This window comes from Canis lupus, chromosome 6, assembly GCF_003254725.2.
Source record: "Canis lupus dingo isolate Sandy chromosome 6, ASM325472v2, whole genome shotgun sequence".
NCBI classification, from domain to species: Eukaryota; Metazoa; Chordata; class Mammalia; order Carnivora; family Canidae; genus Canis; species Canis lupus.
The window spans coordinates 50,831,863-50,854,642 of NC_064248.1; the positions used below are offsets into that span (position 1 = coordinate 50,831,863).

A 22,780-nucleotide genomic window follows, 5' to 3' on the forward strand; every position below is an offset into this window, starting at 1 on the left:
TACTGACAGATTAGAAAACTGGGTTAGAGAAGACATGACTAAGATTTTACAAGTAGCTAGTGGCAAGCATCCTGATATTCAAGTTTAATTTTTTCATTAGTAAATCCACCTTTTTTCTTCAAGATGTTATATCAGGCAGTGTGTACATGTGCCTGTGACTTAAATCCCTTTCTCCTTTTCTTTATAGGAATTACCATATTTATTGGCCTGTAGAATGCAATCATCATTTATGAAGCACAATAAGATGAATGTTCTTGATTCGGAAACTAGATACTTTTGAAATTATAAATATGTAATCTATTCAAATCCGTGATTAGCTTAACAGAAAAATTTATCTGATCCAAAGGAAGGGAAAGAGGCACATACAGTCTATGATCTAGTGTAACTGTCCTTTTCACACCTAAATTTAACTTCATTTGTATAGATAATTGAGAAATAATATCACAGAATATAAGAGATTAATGAGAATATTTTTAAGAGAGGTTTTTAAAGAAAGCAGAAACCTGAAAGATACAAAAACCTTCAAGACTTATATGAAACCTAATAAAAGACATACATGGTTATGTGAAAACATGAGCTGTAGCTATGGCTTTTGAATGTACAATTCAGAACCGAAATGAACACTTAATAAAACAACAGGACACAGATGACCCTTGAATGACACAGGTTTGAACTACATGAGTCTACTTATCTGCAGATTTTTTACAGGATAGCACTGTAAATATATTTTCTCTTCCTTCTGATTTTCTTAATAACATTTTCTTTTCTTTAGCTTCCTTTAGTGTAAGAATACAGAATATAATACATATAACATGCACAACATGTGTTGACTATTTTACTGATAAGGCTTCTGGGGAACAGAAGGTTATTAGCAATTAAGTTTTTGGGGAATCAAAATTTGTACACAGATTTTCAGTTGCACAAGGGGTTGGCTCCTCTACCCCCCACAGTGGTTACATAATTACTTTGGAATTCTAAAAATGACAATTGATTTCAAGGTTTCCTTAGAAGTAAATAAAAATCACATTCTGTTGCATTTAAGCTTAATTTTCTAATTGACTGTATTTTATATATTTACATGATACTTAAATTTTAAGTAGATTATAAATTTTTAAATGGAAAGTACACTATGTTAAGTGTAAGAGATAAACAGACTCTTAGAAAATAGATGGAACATTATTAGAGCAGTGTTTCTCAAACTACTGAGGTGAAGAACACAACTTTTTCTTTCAATCTCCAAGGATCATTAAGTGGTCCTACTGAGCGTGACTACTCTGCAGCTGCATGCCACATGAGTCACCACAAAACCTGAACAATACTGGCCAATATTTAATTAGCCAATACTTAATCAGGAAAACAAGTCTAATCATCCACTTGTATGTCATGGTGATGGTTAATTGCTGTAGAAGATGTTAATTGATTACTTTCAACTTTTGACTTATCTTGTTATGAATCTGTAATAAACAACTTATGGACTGGGCATCAGTCCACACTTTAGAATTACTTTAGAGATCGACATAATTACCCAAGGTTTCTCAAATTGTGTTCCATGACATGCTAATCCTGCAAGAAGAAATGCTGATCTAGTCAAGGAAATTGTACCTTCAGATTCACAAACCATATAAGCACGTAAAATACACTAAGAACTCTTTTAACTTTATTTAATCCAAATTTCTTTGACCACAGAACTTTTTCTTTCAAAAGCGTCACTCATTAACATTACAAAACACTGATTTTCTATAAAATGCATTGAGAGGCTCTAGTACAGACAGAATTACTGATTTATATTATTCAACAATTGCTTAAAAATATCCAGTGGCAAGGAATTTATGTCTTTACAATGCAATTTAATATAATTTAGAAAATTATAACACATAGGAAATAATTTTGTTGCATGTGAGTTCAAATTATATAATTTCCAAGAGCTGGTTTTAGATCTATTAACTGAAGCAAAAATAAAACATGTAATCCTTCTTCCATGACTGCCCTCCAAATATCTTTCTTCTTTTCCAATTTTTTGAATGAAGATGCATTTCTAAGACCATTAGCATCATAACCTTATCCTGATTACATCTTAGTTTGTCAATGTTACTTTCAAAATGCATCATTAGGACTGAATTCAGTATTTTGAATAGCTAGTAAAGGATGTAGATAATTACTTTGCTCTATTTTTTTTAGTCAGAAGTGTCTTCTAGCATAACAAGACTGTAACTGTAACTCTCATAAAACTTAAATTTTGAATAGAGCAAATTTCAATGTGGTCACCAAGATAAAAACCTAGTGAATTAAATGAGTTGACCTCTAAAAAGTATACTATCATTTCACATGCTGAAGATCATTTCATTGCAAAATAATTTTGGTTTGAGTACAAAGACTCCTTTGGAAAAAAACTAGTTAGAGGTAGATTTACAACTTGGAATATGAAAGCAGGGCCCTGTCATCACTGTGGTGGATAATATTTACCTTCTTATTTGTAATAGTAGGGGAACATTCACCTGTATCACTAAAACCGTGTATCAAATTATTGAGGTATAAGTTCAAAAGAGAGTTGGCTAGAATAGAGCAGTCTTTTCAGCCAAGTAGAACTGCAATTTACTCTAAGAGCTCATAGTTACCAAAACTTCAGATGGTTTTACAATAAAGGTCTAAGTGAATATTAAAAGTCTCACATTTCTATTAGTTCCCTGTCTTTCCTAAAGAATATTTGTTTATTCCATAAGCAGCTTCTGTGAGCAAATAAATCTAAGACATCCAACAAAGGTGAACAGGTTTTCTTCCTAAAGAGTTTCTTGGGAATGTAAATGTGCTAAGGTGCATTGTCGACCTTCTCCAATAAAATGAAGCAGTATAACCTAGATGGAAAGCACTTGGCTATTAAACTGTCATAACCAATGATAGCCAAAGTAAAATCAATGCAAATAAATGACTGTTGATCAACTATGCCCCCAAATATACAACAGTTACAGATCCAGAGAACTATACACAGGGACTTCCTCTGATACTTGCAATAGTTGATTTTAAAAAGTTACTTATAAACTGTCTTTAACTTAGTTTTCCCTCAGGTCAGATTCTTACATCTTCACTTATCCAAGAATCCTGGTATAATCTATCAAGCTGAGAAGGGAGCTTCCTGGCCTCTGTGGTAGCTAATCTCCAAGGATGCCCCTCCCACAACTGACAATAGAGAACTATAACAGCCTCCCATGAACATTCTAAGCAGGTTTTCACTGATGATTTTATTTCCATATTCAATGGGGAAGCCGCTAATCAAACAGTAAGAATATGAAGTTTTTAAATTTTAGGATAACACAAAGCTATTCATCTCTGTTTTCCTTGCTGTGATCATTATTACTGTGTACCTTTAGATTCTGTTTAAAATAGGAACTGATTGCTCACCAAAAAGTGATTTCCATGGCATAAATAGTAAAAAGAAAGACAAGGTGAATCATCAAATAATCAGCTGTATTGGTTTCTATACTAAAAATATAAAAGGAAAGCTCCTAGGTGTTCAATGGAATGCCATTTAATAGTAGGAAGATGAAAACTCAGTGTTTTCTTTTTGAGGATAACCATCCCTAAATGAATTGGATGGTCCACAGAAAAGTGGTATGATGTGGCCTGCATTTGCTAATCCAGACATTCAGGTCCCCCAGTGAGTGACTTCCACAAAGTAAGAAAGTAGATAATGTAGGCACAAGAATGTAATGGGTTGAAAATTTTAACTGGTATAAAAATGTTTAGGCTGATTAAAAATCTCAGCATCTTAGACTCTCAAGATGGGTATGTTTGCTTTCCAGGAAATCTAGTCTATACACAATGGGAATCTATCCAAGCCTGGGGTCTACATAATGTAGTTCTGAAACATTCTTCAAAGAGTTTCAAAGATAAATAGACTCTTCTGACGGGCTGTTTTAGCACCATCAAGAAATCTGTCTTCTTGGGTCCTAGGGATCAGGTCAGGTACCAGCTTTAGTAAATGGTATGAGGCATGAATATAAAAAGAAAAGTCCCCTGACATGAATTCAAAAATCCTTGTCTGAAGTAACTGAATTACTCCCAGCTATAGCCAACTTCTTTGTTCTTATGATCAGGTAATTGAGACATTAACTTTTAAGAAAGTATCTGTTTACTTGGTTTCATCCTAAGAGACTGTCAATATAAAAAATAAATGGTTCAATATACACCATTTATTATGCCTCTGTCCCAACATGTCAAAAACTACGTGTCATTCCTTGGGATCAAAATAATTAAATAAACTCTCTCTGGGTAGATCCTCTGGCACTCCCACTCTCCTCTCTATAAGGAAGGCTGTTCACAAAGACTTAAGGAGTTATTATGTGACTGTATATGGGATATATAAGAAATTACAGAGGTTAACTATTTTGGAAATAGGTGTCACTGTTCCCGTATTCCCCCAAAATTTCTCTGAAGCGAATTTTAGTATTTACTTAGGAAAGAAAAGCAGTCTGCATTTCTCCTGGGTGAGCAGAAGTCTGCTGATCTTCCTGACATAAGCCAGTTTAGAATTAAGGGCTATAAGTTACAGGCTTTGTAAGCACTGCTTTTGAGTTGGCAAAGGAAGGGCTTTTGCATTGCTCACTGGAAAAAAGAATATAGTCAGACTTCTCTTTTTGTGGCAATGGATAGCTGCACTTTTATTATCCCTTCAAATATACTGGATTTTAGTTACCTTTTTATTTAGACTTGCCTAAATCTTTCAACTTATATTTTCATTCTCCTTGATAGAGACAACAGGACTTCCCCAAACCTCACTTCTTCCTGAAATGTGCCTCCTGACACTGTTTTCTCTGTCTTCATCTTTGACTGTATCCCTCTTTTTGGATCTTTGCCTTTCATAATCCATGCAGCACAGTATAATCATATCTGATTCTTTAGCTGCTTCACTTTTAGTTTTTAGAATTGTTCATTCTTCTTATCTCATATTCTCTTTTTGAGTCTGTGACTTTGAAATTAAAACTAAATTTTCTGTGACTTTTTAAAACTCACATTACTATAGTCTAGGGAATATGACTGAAAATTTCAACCCTGAATTTGAAAAGGATACTTTCTCTCCAGGTTTCTATCATATTATATAACATTTCCCCTTTTGGGATGGAATTAAGACCAGGGAAGCTATTCCCCCTCAGTGCTTCTTTTAATTCATGCAGATGAGCACAGAGTCCATAACTTATCTGATTTCCAGTTTTCAAAAGAAGAAAGAAATTTTGGACAGAAATCTAAACGCCACCCAGAATCCTGCTTATCTGGCAGTTTTATAATCATTATAAAAAATCATTATCAATATCGATTAACCTCTTAATGTCACAATGCTTGAGAGCTATATTTATCTGGATCAAGGTGTTTTAAGTTTACAAAATTTACAACACATTCCAAACTGTTGTGCCTCACTGATTTTAAAACAATCAACTCTTTGGATCCCTGGGTGGCGCAGCGGTTTAGCGCCTGCCTTTGGCCCAGGGCGCGATCCTGGAGACCCGGGATCGAGTCCCACGTCGGGCTCCCGGTGCATGGAGCCTGCTTCTCCCTCTGCCTGTGTCTCTGTCTCTCTCTCTCTCTCTGTGACTATCATAAATAAATAAATAAATGAATGAATGAATGAATAAATAAAATACTAAAACAATCAACTCTTTCACCAGAATTGATTTTACCATTTCCCCAACATAACAAAGGAATACATTTTTAAATAAATACAAGTGTACCTGAAGAACTTCTAGGGTGTTCAATGCTCATCCATTACTTTGTAGAACGATTATCTATTTATCGTCTTTTTAAAAATTCTCTAATTGTTAAGGGGTCCATAAATAGCTACACTTGTATTTAAGAAAACAGTAGCTATATTATTCATCTGACTATATGATATCCTTTTGCAATGATTTTTTTCTTTCTTCATTCATTTTCCAGCAAAAGGCCTATGCTATAATCATTTTTTTTGTTTCCTACACTTCCATGTTGACACATGTATTTCTATTATTCAGTAGTGATACAACCCTTCAATTAAATCTGTTCACTACAATTCAAGTAAATACAACTAAAGTAAATACTCTTTCAATAAAACAAAGCTGTAGTAATCAAGTGAAAAATACATATACGTGTTACTCTTCTCCAGTAAACTATTAAGGTCCTAATGGCAAGACTTAAAGTTTGAATTTGGATGCTCCAGAGTACTTAGCACAGGATTTTGATGTTAACAGAATCTTAAATGATTTCACATGAGACAACTGACATTCTTAAAAATAAGATTGATATAATTTGAAATGAAATGACCTCTGACCTGGTCATTTCTTTTTTTTTTATTTTTATTTTTTTTTTAAATTTTTATTTATTTATGATAGTCACAGAGAGAGAGAGAGAGAGAGAGAGAGAGAGGCAGAGACACAGGCAGAGGGAGAAGCAGGCTCCATGCACCGGGAGCCCGATGTGGGATTCGATCCCGGGTCTCCAGGATCGCGCCCTGGGCCAAAGGCAGGCGCTAAACCGCTGCGCCACCCAGGGATCCCCTATTTCTTGAATTCTTATCCAGAAAGTTTTTACAGTCTAATGTTCATAATTACTTGTAATAGTATTATCTGTGAGAGCAAAAAAATGTAATGTGTTATGTTAAGATACATCATTATTGAAGCAAATAAGAAATATGGAGCTCAAAATAACATATCTACTATAATCATCATGATGCAAAATAAATAAGGAATCATGTTTTTATGCTGACACATTCAGAAAGGGTCATGTAGAAATCTTAAAATATTTTGATCTGAACAAAGCAAATGATTTTTCTATATTGGATTTAAATATGCCACTCTCTCTAGGAGAAAAGGTTACAGGCATTCTTTGTTTTTAATTTATATATTAGTGTACCTAGTTTTTGTTGTTGTTTTTGTTTGTTTTTAGTGTGCGTGTATGTTAATTTTATAACCACAAAAATAGGACTATTAAACAAGGACTTCCATACATTAATACTGTAAAGTAAACTGTGCAAAGGAACAAATTACATTACTTTAAGTATTACATTCACTTAAGTATTTTATTCACTTAACTATAAACTGCATTATTTGGCAAAAATTAACATTATGTGATCTTTTCATTGATATTAAAAGTGAATTTTCTAAGAGTATATTCTTTCAGTTTGTAACACTGACCAAGGATCACTTAGCCTTTCAAATCTCTCCACCACCATCATCATCACCATCAGCATCAACAACACATAAACAGAAACTGTTCTCGTGTTTTAGCATTCCTTCACATTTTATCAGGAAGTAATTTTCTTTGGTTATTTGAGTAGCAATATACTTTGAAATTACTCAACCCATGTTCAATTGGATTTTTTTTTTGTTGTAGTGTTTTGTTAATTCTTGTTTTTAAAAAGAAGTGAAATTTCTTTTTTTTTAAAGATTTTTATTTATTTATTCATGAGAGACGAGAGACAGAAGGCAGAGACACAGGAAGAGAGAGAAGCAGCCTCCCTACAGGGAGCCTGATGCAGGATTCGATCCCAGACCCCAGGATCATGCCCTGAGCCAAAGGCAGATGCTCAACCACTGAGCCACCTAGGTGCCCTGAAATTTATTTGTAATTATTCATTATATAGGACAAAATGAAAATAATTTCATTTTATCCATATAGAGTTCACCTAGAGATATCTGTTTTTTATTTGGTGTCAACCATCTCCAAGTAAATTCACATATCTAAGTACTACATTTCAATATGACAATAGCTAGCTTCCGATAAAGACCCACGCCTCATACTTAAAATCTGATTTTCCTCTGTCACTTTGATATTTAACTTTTAAGTTATAAACAAGCTGTGACCATTTCATTTCATAAAACAAGTCCAAAGGCAAATGTTTATATCCCAATTCATCTATCATACTAGGAACAAACCCCTTTGGGGATTTATATTTGCAAATGTTGATTAAAAAAAAGTATTTCCATAAGAATGTGATTAAATTAAAAAAGAAAATGGAAAGATTCTGGAACATTTTACTTCTCTGTATATCTAAGATATTCTGAAGTTAACAGATAACAGCAGACTGTTACTGTTTCAGGCCACACAATCTGTGTGCTAATTAGGAAGCTTTGATTATTTAAGGGCTCCAACTTCCTGATTATGCTTGGACTGATATGGCAAATCAGTTAAAAGTTATTCACTCGGGAAAAAAACAACAAATAATTGAAACTGTAGGGTTCTTTTGAATTTAAAGAAAACTAATGATTACTTCAAAGTTATACATCTAAGATGTATTACACTCGATACATTTTTATGAACACTTAGAAATGTAATTCATTTGGAGGAAAGAGTTAAAAATATACTGACATAAACTGCCGTGAAGAACAAAACTGGCAATATGGCACAGTGATACTAATTTAACTGTTTCTAAGAAAACAGTATTTTATATAGACTGAATTCAGTCTATAAGAATGACAAAAATACAAATTTATATGACAGGTATAGTCAAAACCCAAACACTTCAGTTATAACTCAGTGGAACTGCTATGAACACTTTCCCTTAAAAAATAAAGTCCAAACTTAGAAAAAAAATTTCACAGATCCTATCATTTAAAGGAAAATACAGCCCATGCCTTTGTCATGTGATTTTATACCCTAATATACTTCTGTTTTATAATCACAGTCACTTATAGTATATTGCATATTTCAATTTTTGAGGCATTTTCTTTTTTCTTTTTTTAAGTTTTTATTTATTTATTCATGAGAGACACACAGAGAGAGGGAGAGACACAGGCAGAGGGAGCATCAGGCTCTATGCAGGAAGCCGAATGTGGGACTCAATCCCAGGACCCTGGGATCATGCCCGAGCCAAAGGCAGATGTTCAACCACTGAGCCAGCCAGGTGCCCCTTAAGGTATGTTCTTATAAATTATTTTGGCTGATTGTCATAACACTTCTGTAACATCAGAATGGACAGTTCTAATGTAAAGGAGAGAGGAAGTTATTTTTGTGGATTTAAATAGTTAAGTGGTAATAAACCCTATGTTGGTCAATATGCTTTATTCAATAAAATATTTTAAATCATTTCAAAATCTGAGACTTATGGGAAATTTCTTTGAGATATTTGAACTTAAGGTGGTTAACGCAGAATAAAAAAATTAAGGAGACGGGTGCCTGGGTTGGCTCAGTCGGTTAAGTGTCTGCCTTCGGCTCAGGTCATGATCCCGGGGTCGTCGTGGGATGGAGCCTCATGTTTGGCTCTCTGCTCAGTGGGGAGTCTGCTTCTTCCTCTCCCTCAACCCCTCCCCATCTCTTGTGCTCCCCCTCTTTTTGCTCTCTCTTAAATAAATAAATAAAAATCTTCAAAAAAAAAAAAAAAACGTTAAGGTGAGAGAGAGAATGATCTTTTCAATCACTTGCATTTCCAGGCCACTGCCACTAAATCCCTGTGTCAGTTCACATCTCTGTCTGGTGCTGCAACAGTTCCCTAACTATCAGGTCTCATCATATCCAGTTTTGTTGCACTCTGACACATAAAAGCCCAAGTGACCTTTCTAAAGGTAAGTCTAATAGATAATGTCATTTCCCTGCTGTAAACTCTTCAATGGTCTCTACTATTTCCCTTAGGATGAAAAATAAAAGACTTCTATGATAAAGCACTCTTTAGCCCAGTGGGGTTTAGGACACATGGCAGCAAATTATGGCAGCTGGCCATATTGAATATTTTAAACTGAAGGAGTTTGAGATTATGGCAGAGGCAGGAAGATCACTTCAACTTTACATAACCCTCATTTTCCATAACCTGATAAAACCCTCATATGGGACAACCTGGGTGGCTTGGTGGCAGATGCCTTTGGCTCTGGTCATGATCTGGGGTCCTGGGAGGGAGTCCTGAATCAGGTTCCCCATGGGGAGCCTGCTTCTCCTTCTGCCTATGTCTCAGCCTCTCTCTGTGTGTCTCTCATGAATAAATAAAATCTTAAAAAAAAAAAAAAAAAAAAAACCCACTCATATGAAAGGTCCTTATATCCAGGGGAATGGAATGTCCTTATCAAAGGAAAGGAACAAGCAGGCCTTGTTAAGTTTCCCCAGTTTATTATACTGACCTCATACTTCTTAATCTACCATAATGCTCTATGACTGCCCACCCTTCATCAAACCTAGCATAAAATACTTGGGTCTGTTGCTTCTAGACACTATGTCCTTAGGAAAGCTGTTAAGTTCTCAGGGAACTTACATTAAATCAATTTCTGTGCATTTCTCCTGTCAATTTATCTTTCTCATTTCAATTTTCAGACCTAGCCAGGGACCCTAAGAGAGTCCAGGAAAACTTTTTCCTCTCATACAAAAACCTCGTTTTTCAGTTCAATACTACCTCTGTTTCTCCAACCTCCAAAAAAGAACCTCAACTATTTGAACATGTTCTCTCACTTCTGGGATTTTCTGCATGTATTTTCTCTGACTGGAACTCTTTCCCACATCTTTATCCGCCTACCTTTATTCATCATTCAGGCCTCAGCTTAAACAACATCCTCTGCAGAACATTTCTCATTCCTTCCAGATTAGGTTAGATGCCTTTGTAATATCTTTCTATGCTAGAACGTATTATACTTTATTATAATCTTTTGTATTAATTGTCTGTTCTCCTTGGTGACTGTGACTGCATGAGAAAGGCACTGTATTTGTCTTTCATGCTGTGGTCCCTCCAGGGCCCAGCACAGCATCTGCTGGAAGTAAGGGCTTAAGAAACTCGTTAAATGAAAATATCATTATCAATTAATCTTTGAAAATATACAATATTTTGTAATATTAAACTGACATGCACTACTAGACCACAAAGCATAGAATAATATTCTTAATGTACCGGTTCCATATAGTCATTAATTCAGCCAGAGATAAGGTTTAAGATATGTTTAAAATGTACCTCTTAGGAACAGTATGTTTAGGATATGGTAGATTTAAAAAAAAAGAAGTGGTAGTATAAAATTCATTTAAAATAATAACTACCTCAGGGAACTGTCAGTTGCAAAAAATAAAAAATAAAAAAACAATCATTTGAAAAGCAAAATGATGACTAGGTTCTATCTTGAACTTCAGAAAAAAAAAGCTGAACTAAACTAAAATGAACTAAAAAAAAAAAAAAAAAGAATAGCATGCTTTTTTGTTGAGGTTTTGAATGGCAAGGTAGAAATGGCAGGGACACAGGACCCAGAACCCGATTTGATTTTCTGCTCATTCAAACCTCTGGTCCTGTTCTCATGCTGGAAACCCTTTATAACATAAGAAAGGGGGAGGAGGAGGAAATAAGACAGGAGGATCAGTAGGAGGCATTACCAGGTGCTTTTGAAAAATTCAAATCCTTCCAAAACAAGAAACTGTAGGGAAAACAAACAAAACAAAATGGTGTCATATTTCTTTCTCACATCAAGGCTCAAATTAGGCACTTGGGGCATGCTGCGTAAGAAGGAAGACTTTCATCCTTCCTCCACATAAACACATTTGTTTCGGTGGGTGGGTTCAGCATTACTCTATTAACTGGCAACTCTACTGGCACTGAGCCACCAAGGAGGCTTTTGAATGTGACACTTGCTTCCTTAATAGACTCTTTCATCAAGGGACAGATAGAAAGTAAAAGAGAGGATAACTTTCATAACATGAAGCAATATCACATATCACTAATTACCTGTTCATAATAGTGGATATTCTCCTCAGCCATATCTGTAAATGCTGACTTGATATCATTTTGCATATTGTGTTTCCATCTTTCCCAATCTGCTTTCAGGGCATTATTAGCACATTCCACTTTATCTTCAAGTTTTCCAATCTCTTCTGTAAGCTGAATTAGATCACAAAGAGAGATGCATTGATCAATGTATTCTTGCCACTAAATGAATTCATCAAATCTAAGCCAAACATTATATCAAAACAGCTTAAGTATAATTCGTTGTTTGGAAAGTCACCGGCATTTACTCTTTGTACTAACCAGTTATAGTAGAAAGAAGACCGGATTCAGCCAGAGATGCTGAGTAGAGTTCTAAGGGCTGCCACGAATTAGCATTTGACCTTGGCTAAGTCCCTCAAACCTTGGGCTTGGGTTTCACTATTTATAAAACAGAGGAAATTGAACTACAAGTTATCTCAAAATTCTTTTGCATTAACCCTCACTACCACTATTGTTTATGGTGATAATATTTATGTTAAGAGGTATGGTTTAATTCAACAGCTTCCTCTTGCTGGTCCTCATTTTTCAGTTGTTTTTAGTAGAAGGATCAATTTAACTGACAATGTTATAACATCCATTCAGATTATGCAGTCCAACCTGGAGGCTCAGGGGATTAACCTGCCAAATTTAACTGAGCTGGTAACAGAGGCAGGTTGATATCTCAAGACACCTGACACCTAGTCCATGAGCCATCAGACAGGCTTAGTGTGATGGTTACACCTCCTCCCACCCCACCCACCAACCTTTGAACATGTATTCCATCAATTCATTGTTTTATATTTGGTGTATTTACATATTAACACATATAGTTAGACATACATTATTTATATACACTATTTATTCATATATTCAGAACATGTTTATTAAGTGCCTTCTCTGTAAGGCATTCTTCTAGGACTTGGAGATTCAGTAGTGAAGACAATGGACAAAAATCCCTGCTTGTACCAGACCTTATACTCAACCGGGGAAAGACAGACCACAAGCAAGATAAATGAAATAGGAACAATCAATTGAAAATTAATGCTAGAAAGAAGAATGAAGCAGAAAGGCAGACAGGGAATGTAGGATGATGCAGTTTCACATAAGATGACAGGGGAAAGCCTAAATGAGAAGGTGTCATTTGATTAAATACTAGAGGAAACGTGAGAATGAACCATGCGGCACTTAGAAGAAAAATCATTCCTAGCAAAGGAAACAACACAGGGAACAGACAGACTGGAAGTGGAAGCATGCCTAGATGTCGAAGAACGTGGAGGCTAGCATGGCTGTAGCATGAATTAGAGTGAACAAAAAGGGGGAAATTCTAGGAGGTGAAATAACAGAAGGAACAGGTGACTAGCTCTCATTGAGCTGTGCAGTTCGTGGTAAAGTGCTTGGATTTTATTGGGTGAGATCCAAGGCCAGGAAACTTCAAGCAGAAATGACACCAGCTCTCTCGTGTTTTCAAAGGGGTATCATACACTACCAATGTGGTGCAACTGGAAGTATTGGAAAGAGGCTATTATTTAAGATCCCCATTTCAGAGGCATTAAAATGTGAGAATGTCTTAGAATCAAAATACATTATTTTGTTTTGAATGCTTATATGAATTATTACTCTCATTATTCTTATTTTCATCATCATTATTATTTTCTCTATGGAATTCCACTTTTCTGTCCTTATTTCATCACAGCTATATTTGTCTTTATTTTCTAAGAATAGACATTTGGTATTATATATATCTTCCATTATCAATGGGAGATGTATTTCAATAGCAGGTTGACTTTCATGTTTTTGGGGGGGAGGAAGGGGATTTTTTTTTTTACTTGTTTTGTTTGTAAACTATCTCAGTGAGGCCATTTATTACTTTATGAGTATGTGTACTCTTTGGGGTGATTATTTTGTTAAATCTTAGAGAATCTGGGCAGCCCAGGTGGCTCAGCGGTTTAGCACCGCCTTCGGCCCAGGGCGTGATCCTGGAGACCCGGGATCGAGTCCCACGTTGGGTTCCCTGCATGGAGCCTGCTTCTCCCTCTGCCTGTGTCTCTGCCTCTCTCTCTCTCTCTGTCTCTCTCATGAATAAATAAAATCTTTAAAAAAAATCGATAAGAAATCTTAGAGAATCTGTCTAATGAGTTGTTAATGGGACGTTCACGGGATATCTGATGGTGGGCTGTGGATGCTATGGGATAAGCTGAGAGTAAAATTGCTGAAGGCCAAATGTTCCAAAGAGGATCTGGGTCTTCTGGAAGAAAGCTCACTCTTCTAGGTTGTTGGACGAAACTGTGCCATTTTCATAGCCAGATGGAAACTATTAACAAAAAGTCTCTCTTATGTAGGATCAGGAAGGTACCTACACAAACTGTAAGTGCATTATTATTCTCCCCCGCTTAGCTTCTGCAGTCTAAAATTGCTATGCACTGGAGTGGGATTCTTGGCAGACTCCTCTACTAAAATTGGCTTTAGGAAACAGAGTATCTAAGTCATATATTTTATCTTTCTCCCCTTCCTGAGAGTTTAACATGATATCCCTGTCATAAGGGGTTTATAAGAGTTTTCCCTTTATCAGTCTGCAACTCCCCCTCATAAAAGCCCTTGGAAGTGGTGGTCTGGCTGGATCGTGCTTCTGCTCTGGTTGAGAGCTACTAGAGAAGTCCTGTCCTGTTCTCTGATCTCACTCCTGCCTACAGAAAGGAGGTTTGTAGCCTTCTCAGCACAGCATTGGGATTAAGAAGACTGATGACTGGTTAGACTGAGTTGTTTAAGCCCCACTTCTGTCTTTATAAACTATGTGGCATTGGGTAAGACTAGCTGTTGAAGCCCTAGTTTGTTCAACAGTAAAATGGATATAAAAATGACCATACCTATCACACAGGGATTTTAAATGCATGAAATAACTATTGACTTTCATAGTACCTGACAATTTGCCTACTAGATGTTATGTATTACCATCACCAACCACCACCACCACCACCATCACTATGACTACCACCATCACCACCAACATCATCATTAAGAGTTGGTGAAACTGAAGTTGATTCCTTCTCTTCTTCCAGTATTTTGATATCTGGAAGTATTTCATTCCTCTGCCAGGGTCTCAGTCTTAAGTCAATTTCTAGTGCTATTTCTTAATCTATTCTCACCAGTGTGGAAGATGATGCATATGCTTTAAATATACATGATCAATTCTTGTCATTTTTTTTGTAGCTAGAGATGAGTAATTTTCCTTTCTTTGATGATTTCATCATTGTTTTAATGGGAAAGGAGTAAAGAGATATTAGGTAATTCCCCACACGGACTCATCTTCCCATAATTTCAATTCTAGGAAACTCTTAATTTATAATAAGCACAAAATGCCTAATTCAAATGAAGAATGAGCTGGACTCTATCTTTCCTAATAATTTACAAAAGCATCATATGTCCTTTCCCTTAGTTATCTTCAATTTTAGCAAGTTCTTTGGTATAAGGTACATTTGCATGGTGCCATCCAGGCTTAGAACATAAACACTTAAAAAAGTTAACCAAAGTGGGAAAGTAAGATGTGTTAGAACCTGGCAGGCCAAAGAAGTCTTTCTAGCACGCTGTTGCCCCTCTCGCCACACAGGAGGTTTCAGTAACTCTAAAACTAGAAAATTCAATTCATAAAATAGCACAGAAAAGACTGAATTAAAAAGGATTAAAACTTGAATAATTGTTTTCACAAATCCTGGAAACAACTTGGCCCTCCATTAGTGGAAAAACAGAAGAAGCAAGCAACCCTTTTTGCCAGGAAAATGTTGTAATACCAGAATAAGTAATATGAGATTTTAAGATAGTAAAAAAAAAGTGGGGGGGAGATTTATATTTAACAGCAAGGCTAACGGGTAATTTCTAGCTTCAGTTATACACAGCTAGAAATTAGCCACACAATTAAATGAAAACCATTAATACTAAGAGCTCAGGCAAACAAAACAGTCTTTCTCCAAGACTCCCTACTATAGTACCAGTAACAGCAAAGAGAATAATAACCATTTATTGCATTTCTGCTGTGGGCCATTGCATTAAGCTATATACTTTACATATATTATTTCATTTAATCTGAATAATGTTACAAATTTGGTGTTATTATCTTCCTTTTACAAGTTAGGAAACTGGGAGAAAAAAATGAAAGAGATCACACAGTGGCATAATAGAGATTCAAACCAAGGTCTTGCCTAAGTCAAAGCCCATGTTTTTTTCCACACTGACTAAACAGCACCAAGCTACAAGGTTGAACTGATTCAGCTTTAACTCAAGGAGTTTGTAATCTATTAGGATACACATGTGCAAAAATGAAATAAAAACCAAAGACTATATATAAACTATGAAGTACAATGTGATATAAACCACAATGGAGGAAAAAATTAAAGAGATATAGGAAGACACAGGATGGAGGATTAATTCTAATTAGATCAGGGGATATTTTAACTGTCAATTCAGTAGGCAGGGACGGGGGAAGAAACACCTGGATGAAGGTAAGGCATAAACAAAACCACAGAGATGGCATGTGACAGACTGCGACAAGAGACTGGATAAGAGGTAGGAGTGGAGTTTGGAAGTGGACAAGCGGAGACAAGAGATGCTGCCAGATAGGCTGATTGAAGATTCATTTATACCTGCTTGAGGGTATAAATGATATCGAGCACGAAATGGATTCTGCAGGAAATGGTAAATCCCTAAAAGTTTCTGACCAAGATAGAGCTGTATTTCCTAAATCAGAGATATACAGGGATGGTTAAAGACAAAAGAAAGAGGAGAGGAAAAAAGGAAACCCCTCCCTCCTGCTTGTGATCTCTCTCTCTCTCTCTCTCTCTCATGCTCTCTCTCTCTCTCTCTTTCTCATAACTCTATCTCTCAAATAAATAAAAATTTTAAAAACCCAACAAAATACCAATGGCATTTTTCAAAGAACTGGAACAAATAATCCTAAAATGTGTACAGGAACACAAAAGTTCCCAAATAGTCAAAACAATCTTGAAGGAAAACAATCAAACAAAAACAAAAAACAAACAAGCAAAAACAGAGCTGAAGGTGTCAAGCCTCCTGTTTTCAAAACTATACTACAAAGCTATAACAACCAAATCACTATGGTACTGGCACAAAAAGAGACACAGATCAATGGAAATAAACTTACATATCTGATGGCCAATTAATATACAACAAAGGAGGCAAAAATATACAATGGGGAAAAGACAGTCTCTTCTACAAATGACATTGAAGAAACTAGACAGCCACATGCAAAAGAATGACACTGGACCAGTATCTTACACCACATACAAATATCAATTCAAAATAGATGAAAGACTTGAATGTAAACTTAAAACTAGCCAACTCCTAGAATAAAGTAATAGGCAGTAAACTCCTTACCACTGGTCTTAGCAATATTTTTTTGGACAAGCTTCCTCAGGCAAAAGCAAAAAAACCCAAAATAAACAAATGGGACTATATCATATAAAAAGCTTTTGCACAGTGAAGGAAACTATCAACAGAACAAAAAGACAACCTACTGAAAGGGAGAAGATATCTGCAAATCATATACCTAAAAAGGGATTTTTAGCTGGATATTTTAATGATGCTTAAATTACCTTAGAATTCTTCTAGACCAAAAAATGGTGATGTGGTTCAATTTGAAAACTAAAAAATTTATTCCAATAAAATGAATGCTTAATCCTACTCACTAATAAATATATAAATCTGGTTCTATTTTGGGGCCATATTCTCTTCTGATTCAATCAATTATTTTGCAGCACTATGCTTTCAAGGTTCTCAGAAAACTGTAGAACATTTTACTGGTCTGAAGGAAGTAATTCAAATGTCGTTTGCAATGAATATCCTCATTTCTGGAACATTTCTGTATGTCCAGTGCTCTGCTGCATACGGGGAGCAAGACATGCACCTGTTACAAGGGAGAGTAACCTGCCTCAGTGACAAGATGCTTTTTGTCTAGATTGATACATGTACTGTCCACTGAGGCAGCTCCACTCTATTTTATCCTTCTTGGTTGCCTAAAGGTATTAATACATTTGGTTTGGTCTTCTCTTTTATTTTCCTGAATTTTAAAAATTTCATAATCACAGACATGTATAATAAGCTTCTCAAGTTTCCTCATCTGTAATATGAGGAGATATAAAGTCCCTACTTTATAGGATTCTTTAGAATAACATGTTGGTAAAGAACCTGGGACTTAAGCATTTAGCACACAAGTGGCTAAGCATTTAGAGTGGCATTCTGAAGTGACCATGAAAGGATTAGTGTCTCAGAAATTTCCTGAATGAATCTGCCCACTCACTCAATTTGTAATATATTAGAGAATACGTATTGAGGATCTACATAAAACAAAAAATGCAAATAGACCTTTTGCTCCAACTCTGAAGGCATTTTAGAGCATACTTTCTAGTAACTAAAAATACCTGTTCAGCAACTTAAGAAGATCCACCATATTTCCAAACGTTTTCTTAGGCTTTTAGTTTTTCTTATTTATCAGAAATTAGTTATTAGTTTTTAGAAAATATATTAGTTCCGTCGACAGCTACTTGTTAAACCCAACTATGAACTGAGTACCATGCTAGGGCTGGTGCCTCTGTGTGAAATATTTTCCTTCTTTTCTCACTCATTTTTTGGCATACTGATTTCATAGAAACAGATCGTTACCTAATGTCAGAAAAGTCTCCCGATTCTAATACAACTTCATGATGAGACCAATATGGAATGCCTTAACCTATGTTTCTCAAATTGGGATTCCTATGTCCACATTAATACTCAGGGATCGCCTAGAGAATTGCTAAGGTCACGAATAAGTATGGCATAATCTTTTATGATATTTTCTGTGGATAGATATTTTATAGAAGGCATATACAAACATTTTTAAATTAACACAAATACAAATATACTATGGGGTAATGATACTCAAATGAGACTTTAAAATAGAAGAGCTTAAAAAATGCTGAGCTTACATGGAGTGGGTCTCTCTCAGATGACTGGAGTATCTGTTCCAACTTTTCCATATAGAAGAAAGTAAACTCTTTTTGTAAAAATGTTTGAATTACATACTATTATTGAAACATGTGTTAGAAGCAAATCTGCTTGACTGCTGAACTATATATTTAATAAATAATTAATATACTTCAGCATGATAATTCTAGGGGAGTTAATTGCCATGATTACCAACAATTTTGTCAAAGTATCATTTATAAAAATTACAGATTGAGAAAGCAGCTTCTGCACAGTCTATCTCTACAGGAGTAGCTGCCAGGATGATGGAAGAAAACACCAGTCAAACTTTTTTCAATCACTGTGACCTATCACTGATAAAGAACGGTCTAGAGGGGATTTCACTTACCTCTCTAAGAATCACCCTAGCTAACTATTCGATCACCCATCTTTCATCCCTTATCCCTTACATTACAATCTAGAACTAGTGACAAGTAAACATTCCTTTTCCTCACCCTATCAGTGTCTCCATTTGCAAGTACAGTAGTAAGAACATACAGACAATACAATTAAAACTGGAGAGTCTCTCCAGTATCATGACTTAGCCCCTAACATCAAAATAGCTTATGAGAGTCCACTCCAAAAGCATTATTGGAAGAATTTTTTTCTTCATTAACAAATAATGGCAATCTCACAAAACTTAGCTCAATGTGGAATCATTTATGAGGTTAGTAACATCTTGATATAAAAACTGATATTCCTGGCATAAGCAATAGTAATTACAACTCATTTTTTTTCTTTTCCCAGTTTTATAGAGATAGAATTGACAAAATTGCATACGTTTGAAGTGTACATATAATGATGAATCATTCTTATTTGGAAATATAGATACAAAAATCCTAAAACACTGAGCAATGGGACGCCTGGGTGGCTCAGCGGTTAAGCAAAGGCGTTCTGCTCAAGCCATGATCCGGATGGAGTCCCACATCAGGCTCCTTACAGGGAGCCTGCTTCTCCCTCTGCCTGTATCTCTGCCTCTCCCTCTGTCTCTCATGAATAAATAAATAAAATCTTTAAAAAAGAAAAAACAATGCTGAGCAAGCCAAATCTACTAATAGTCAAATTGAATTTACCCAGGGATCCAATGACGGTTAAAATGAGAAAATCTCTTAGTGTAAATCACCACATTAAGTGTATAATGGAGAAAAATCATACAATTCTATGAGTAGATGCAGACAACTACTTAATAAAATTCACCAATGAACCAACTTCCTATCACAGAGAATAAGAACTATCTGAACCTGATTAAAGATGGGGGAGGGGACTTCAGCCAAGATCACTACTAATGAAAAAAATCTTGAGAGCATTTATGTTAGCATCAGGAATAATACAAGAATGTCCCATCATTAATAACATTATAACATATTTTTAGCCAGCTCAGTAAGAAATGAAAATATATATTTATAAAATATAACAGCTGAATAAATACCAAATATCAAGTAAATAACAAAATTATCAATATGCACCCACGATAGTATTTTCTACATAATAAATCCCAAAGGGCCTACAAATTATTAAAATTAAAACTAATTTAGAAGATTGCTGGATAGAAGATAAATATGCTCAAATGAATTACATTTCTACACTCAAGCTGAAAACAAAGTTGTAAAATAATCTTTTTTAGATTTATAATTTGAGATAAATACAAGTAAAAAAAAGATAAATAAGGTTTTTAGGAACACATTTATCACAAAAAGTAGAACTTTTTGGAAAAGGCATTTTTGAACTTTACTGAGAGATATCTAAGAAGACTTAAATAAATGGTGAGTATCTGAAAAATCATTCTATTTTATATCTTCTAGCTAGTTCTCTTTCCTCTAATTTCAGCTTAAATATGTTTCTCATATAATCCTTTTCAGAAAAGCATTTATGTACAAAGTAGCCTCTTATGTTGTTGTCTATTTCAGTCTGTTGTTCATTTCCTAAACACTGATTAGAAATAGCTATTATTTTTATTTGCCTATGTTGAAATGTAAGCTGTTCCAAGAGGGCCATGTGTCTATCTTTTGACCACACTACATCCCTAGTGCTCACACTATGTGGAAATTTGATAATTATTTGTAGTATTGATGAATGAATTTAGAAAAGTGAAATATTAGTAATGAACCTTGGCTTGTTTCCCTACTGCCTTTCCAATGATTATTTCTTTACACTTTGAAATACCCACACAAAATTAAAATGTGCCCGGATCTAACCCTAAAGTCATATTATCACTAAAATTTTGAACAAAACAATTTGAGAATAACAGCTATTCTTTCTTAAAAATATCTTCATTGTTTTCTTTTTAAAATGGCTTCTCTATCATTTCCTTTTATGGGAAAAAAGTCAACCATTCAATCTATTTATTCAAATGCTAAAAATTTCTCTTCATCATCAGAAAAGCTGGGAAATTATCATTTCGAAAAGTTCTTGAAAATAATATACCTAAATAAAAAGATTTAGATTGCCACTCCATCAGAAGACAATAGAAAATTCAAAAATCCAATTCTAATCTGACAGCTACGTCTTCTTAACAAGTATTAATTAAATTGCAGGGGAGAGATAAGAGGGCTCTTAACAATAAAATTATATTATTTTCTGATTCGTGAGAGAGGTAAGATGTGTCTGGAGAAATCAGATGCTTGATTATACAATGCTGCTCAGGCATACATATGATTATTAAGTAGTATCTTTGTCATATACTTTACAATACATACATTTCTTAAACACTAGAAAACTTTCTCCCTGAAACCCATAGGCAATTTTGTTATCCAAATGTAATATGTTCAGGAAAACACAATGCATTTTCTAAAATGACAATTTGAGTCATAAACACCCACAAATGTAGTTGACACATCACCTTTCAAGTCAGCATCTCTAGCACCACTAACATCCCTCAAGTAAAGAATATGATTTCTCATAACATTGGAGGCAACAAAGCCAATTATTTAAATGATCCTATTTTTAAAAATATAGTGATCTCCTTTGAATCTTCTGCACAACAGAGATCTAGTAAATACATACTGGACTCAAGAGCATTCACTGCTTTCTAGGTGTTTCCATGAGTCTTGTTCAAACAAACCTTTTAAAAAAGGAATGAGGGCAGCCCCAGTGGCTCAGCGGTTTAGCACCGCCTTCAGCCAGGGCCTGATCCAGGAGACCAAGGATCGAGTCCCACATCGAGCTCCCTGTATGGAGCCTGCTTCTCCCTCTGCCTGTGTCTCTGCCTCTCTCTCTCTCTCTCTCGCCCCCCTGTGTCTCTGCCTCTCTCTCTCTCATGAATAAATAAAATTTAAAAAAAAATTAAAAAAAAAAAGGAATGATGTGTCTCCTTAAAAAGAAAGTCAAGGTCTTTGACTCTTTAGACGCAATAATTTCCTGTGTTTGTTTCTGAAAAGCATATTCTAAATTTAGAAAAGCAATATGCTATATTATATTAATATTATGCTATTTTATATTATATATTTATATTTATATATTATTTATTTATATTATATAATATATATTATAAATGATTTATATATTTATATATTTTAAATATTATATATTTTATATATTTATAGCAATATGCTATATTTATTTTATATTTTAACTAATCTCATATTGCTTTTCTAATATGCTATATTACCATTAGGTTTTACTGAGGTTAAAAGTTATTTCAGAGCAAAATCTAAACTTACGTCTTTCACAGACTTTTAGAGGCTCTAAAATTTTCTGACCAGTAATGCTTTCTATTCACTGTTTAACCAAACAATATCTCACATATAATCCAATTTAATTCTCACTTGTAAGGCAAACATTATTTTTCCCATTTTATTAACAAGAAAAAAGTAAAGTTTTTGAAGTTTCAGTGACTTTTTCTATAATTTCTTCCTGGAACCTGAATCCTCTAATTTGTAATCCAACCCTCAACAACATTACTAAACTCCAAAATGCGCCAGTGAACTTCATTCAGAGCATGAAAAAACAGTTCACAGGCTACATATAGGAACTTCCATTTGTATGTAACTTTTTTTTTTTAAATTGACATTATAGTTTCAAGTGTACAACATAATGATTCAGTATTGTACATACAGGCAAAGTGATTACCACAATAAGTCTGGTTAACATCCATCACCACTCAGTTACACA

At 34.8% G+C, this 22,780-nt stretch overlaps 1 protein-coding gene across 10 annotated transcripts in view; it reads right to left on the minus strand.

Annotated features, from left to right (window-relative positions):
* The window catches only part of SNX7 (sorting nexin 7), a 114,086-nt gene that overhangs the window by 34,465 nt on the left and 56,841 nt on the right, over nucleotides 1-22,780 (minus strand). For 6 of the 10 annotated variants that reach the window (XR_004816564.2, XM_035717677.2, XM_035717680.2 and 3 more), the window contains one exon: nucleotides 11,645-11,797. Coding sequence is in view for 9 of the 10 variants with exons in the window: in XM_035717677.2 (XP_035573570.2) it covers nucleotides 11,645-11,797 (153 nt within the window). In the remaining variant the exon portion in view is untranslated. Of the gene's footprint in view, nucleotides 1-1,521; nucleotides 5,584-11,276; nucleotides 11,337-11,644; nucleotides 11,798-22,780 lie in introns of those variants that run through there. The other 4 variants (XM_035717678.2, XM_035717675.2, XM_035717676.2 and 1 more) reach the window with 2 other exon arrangements.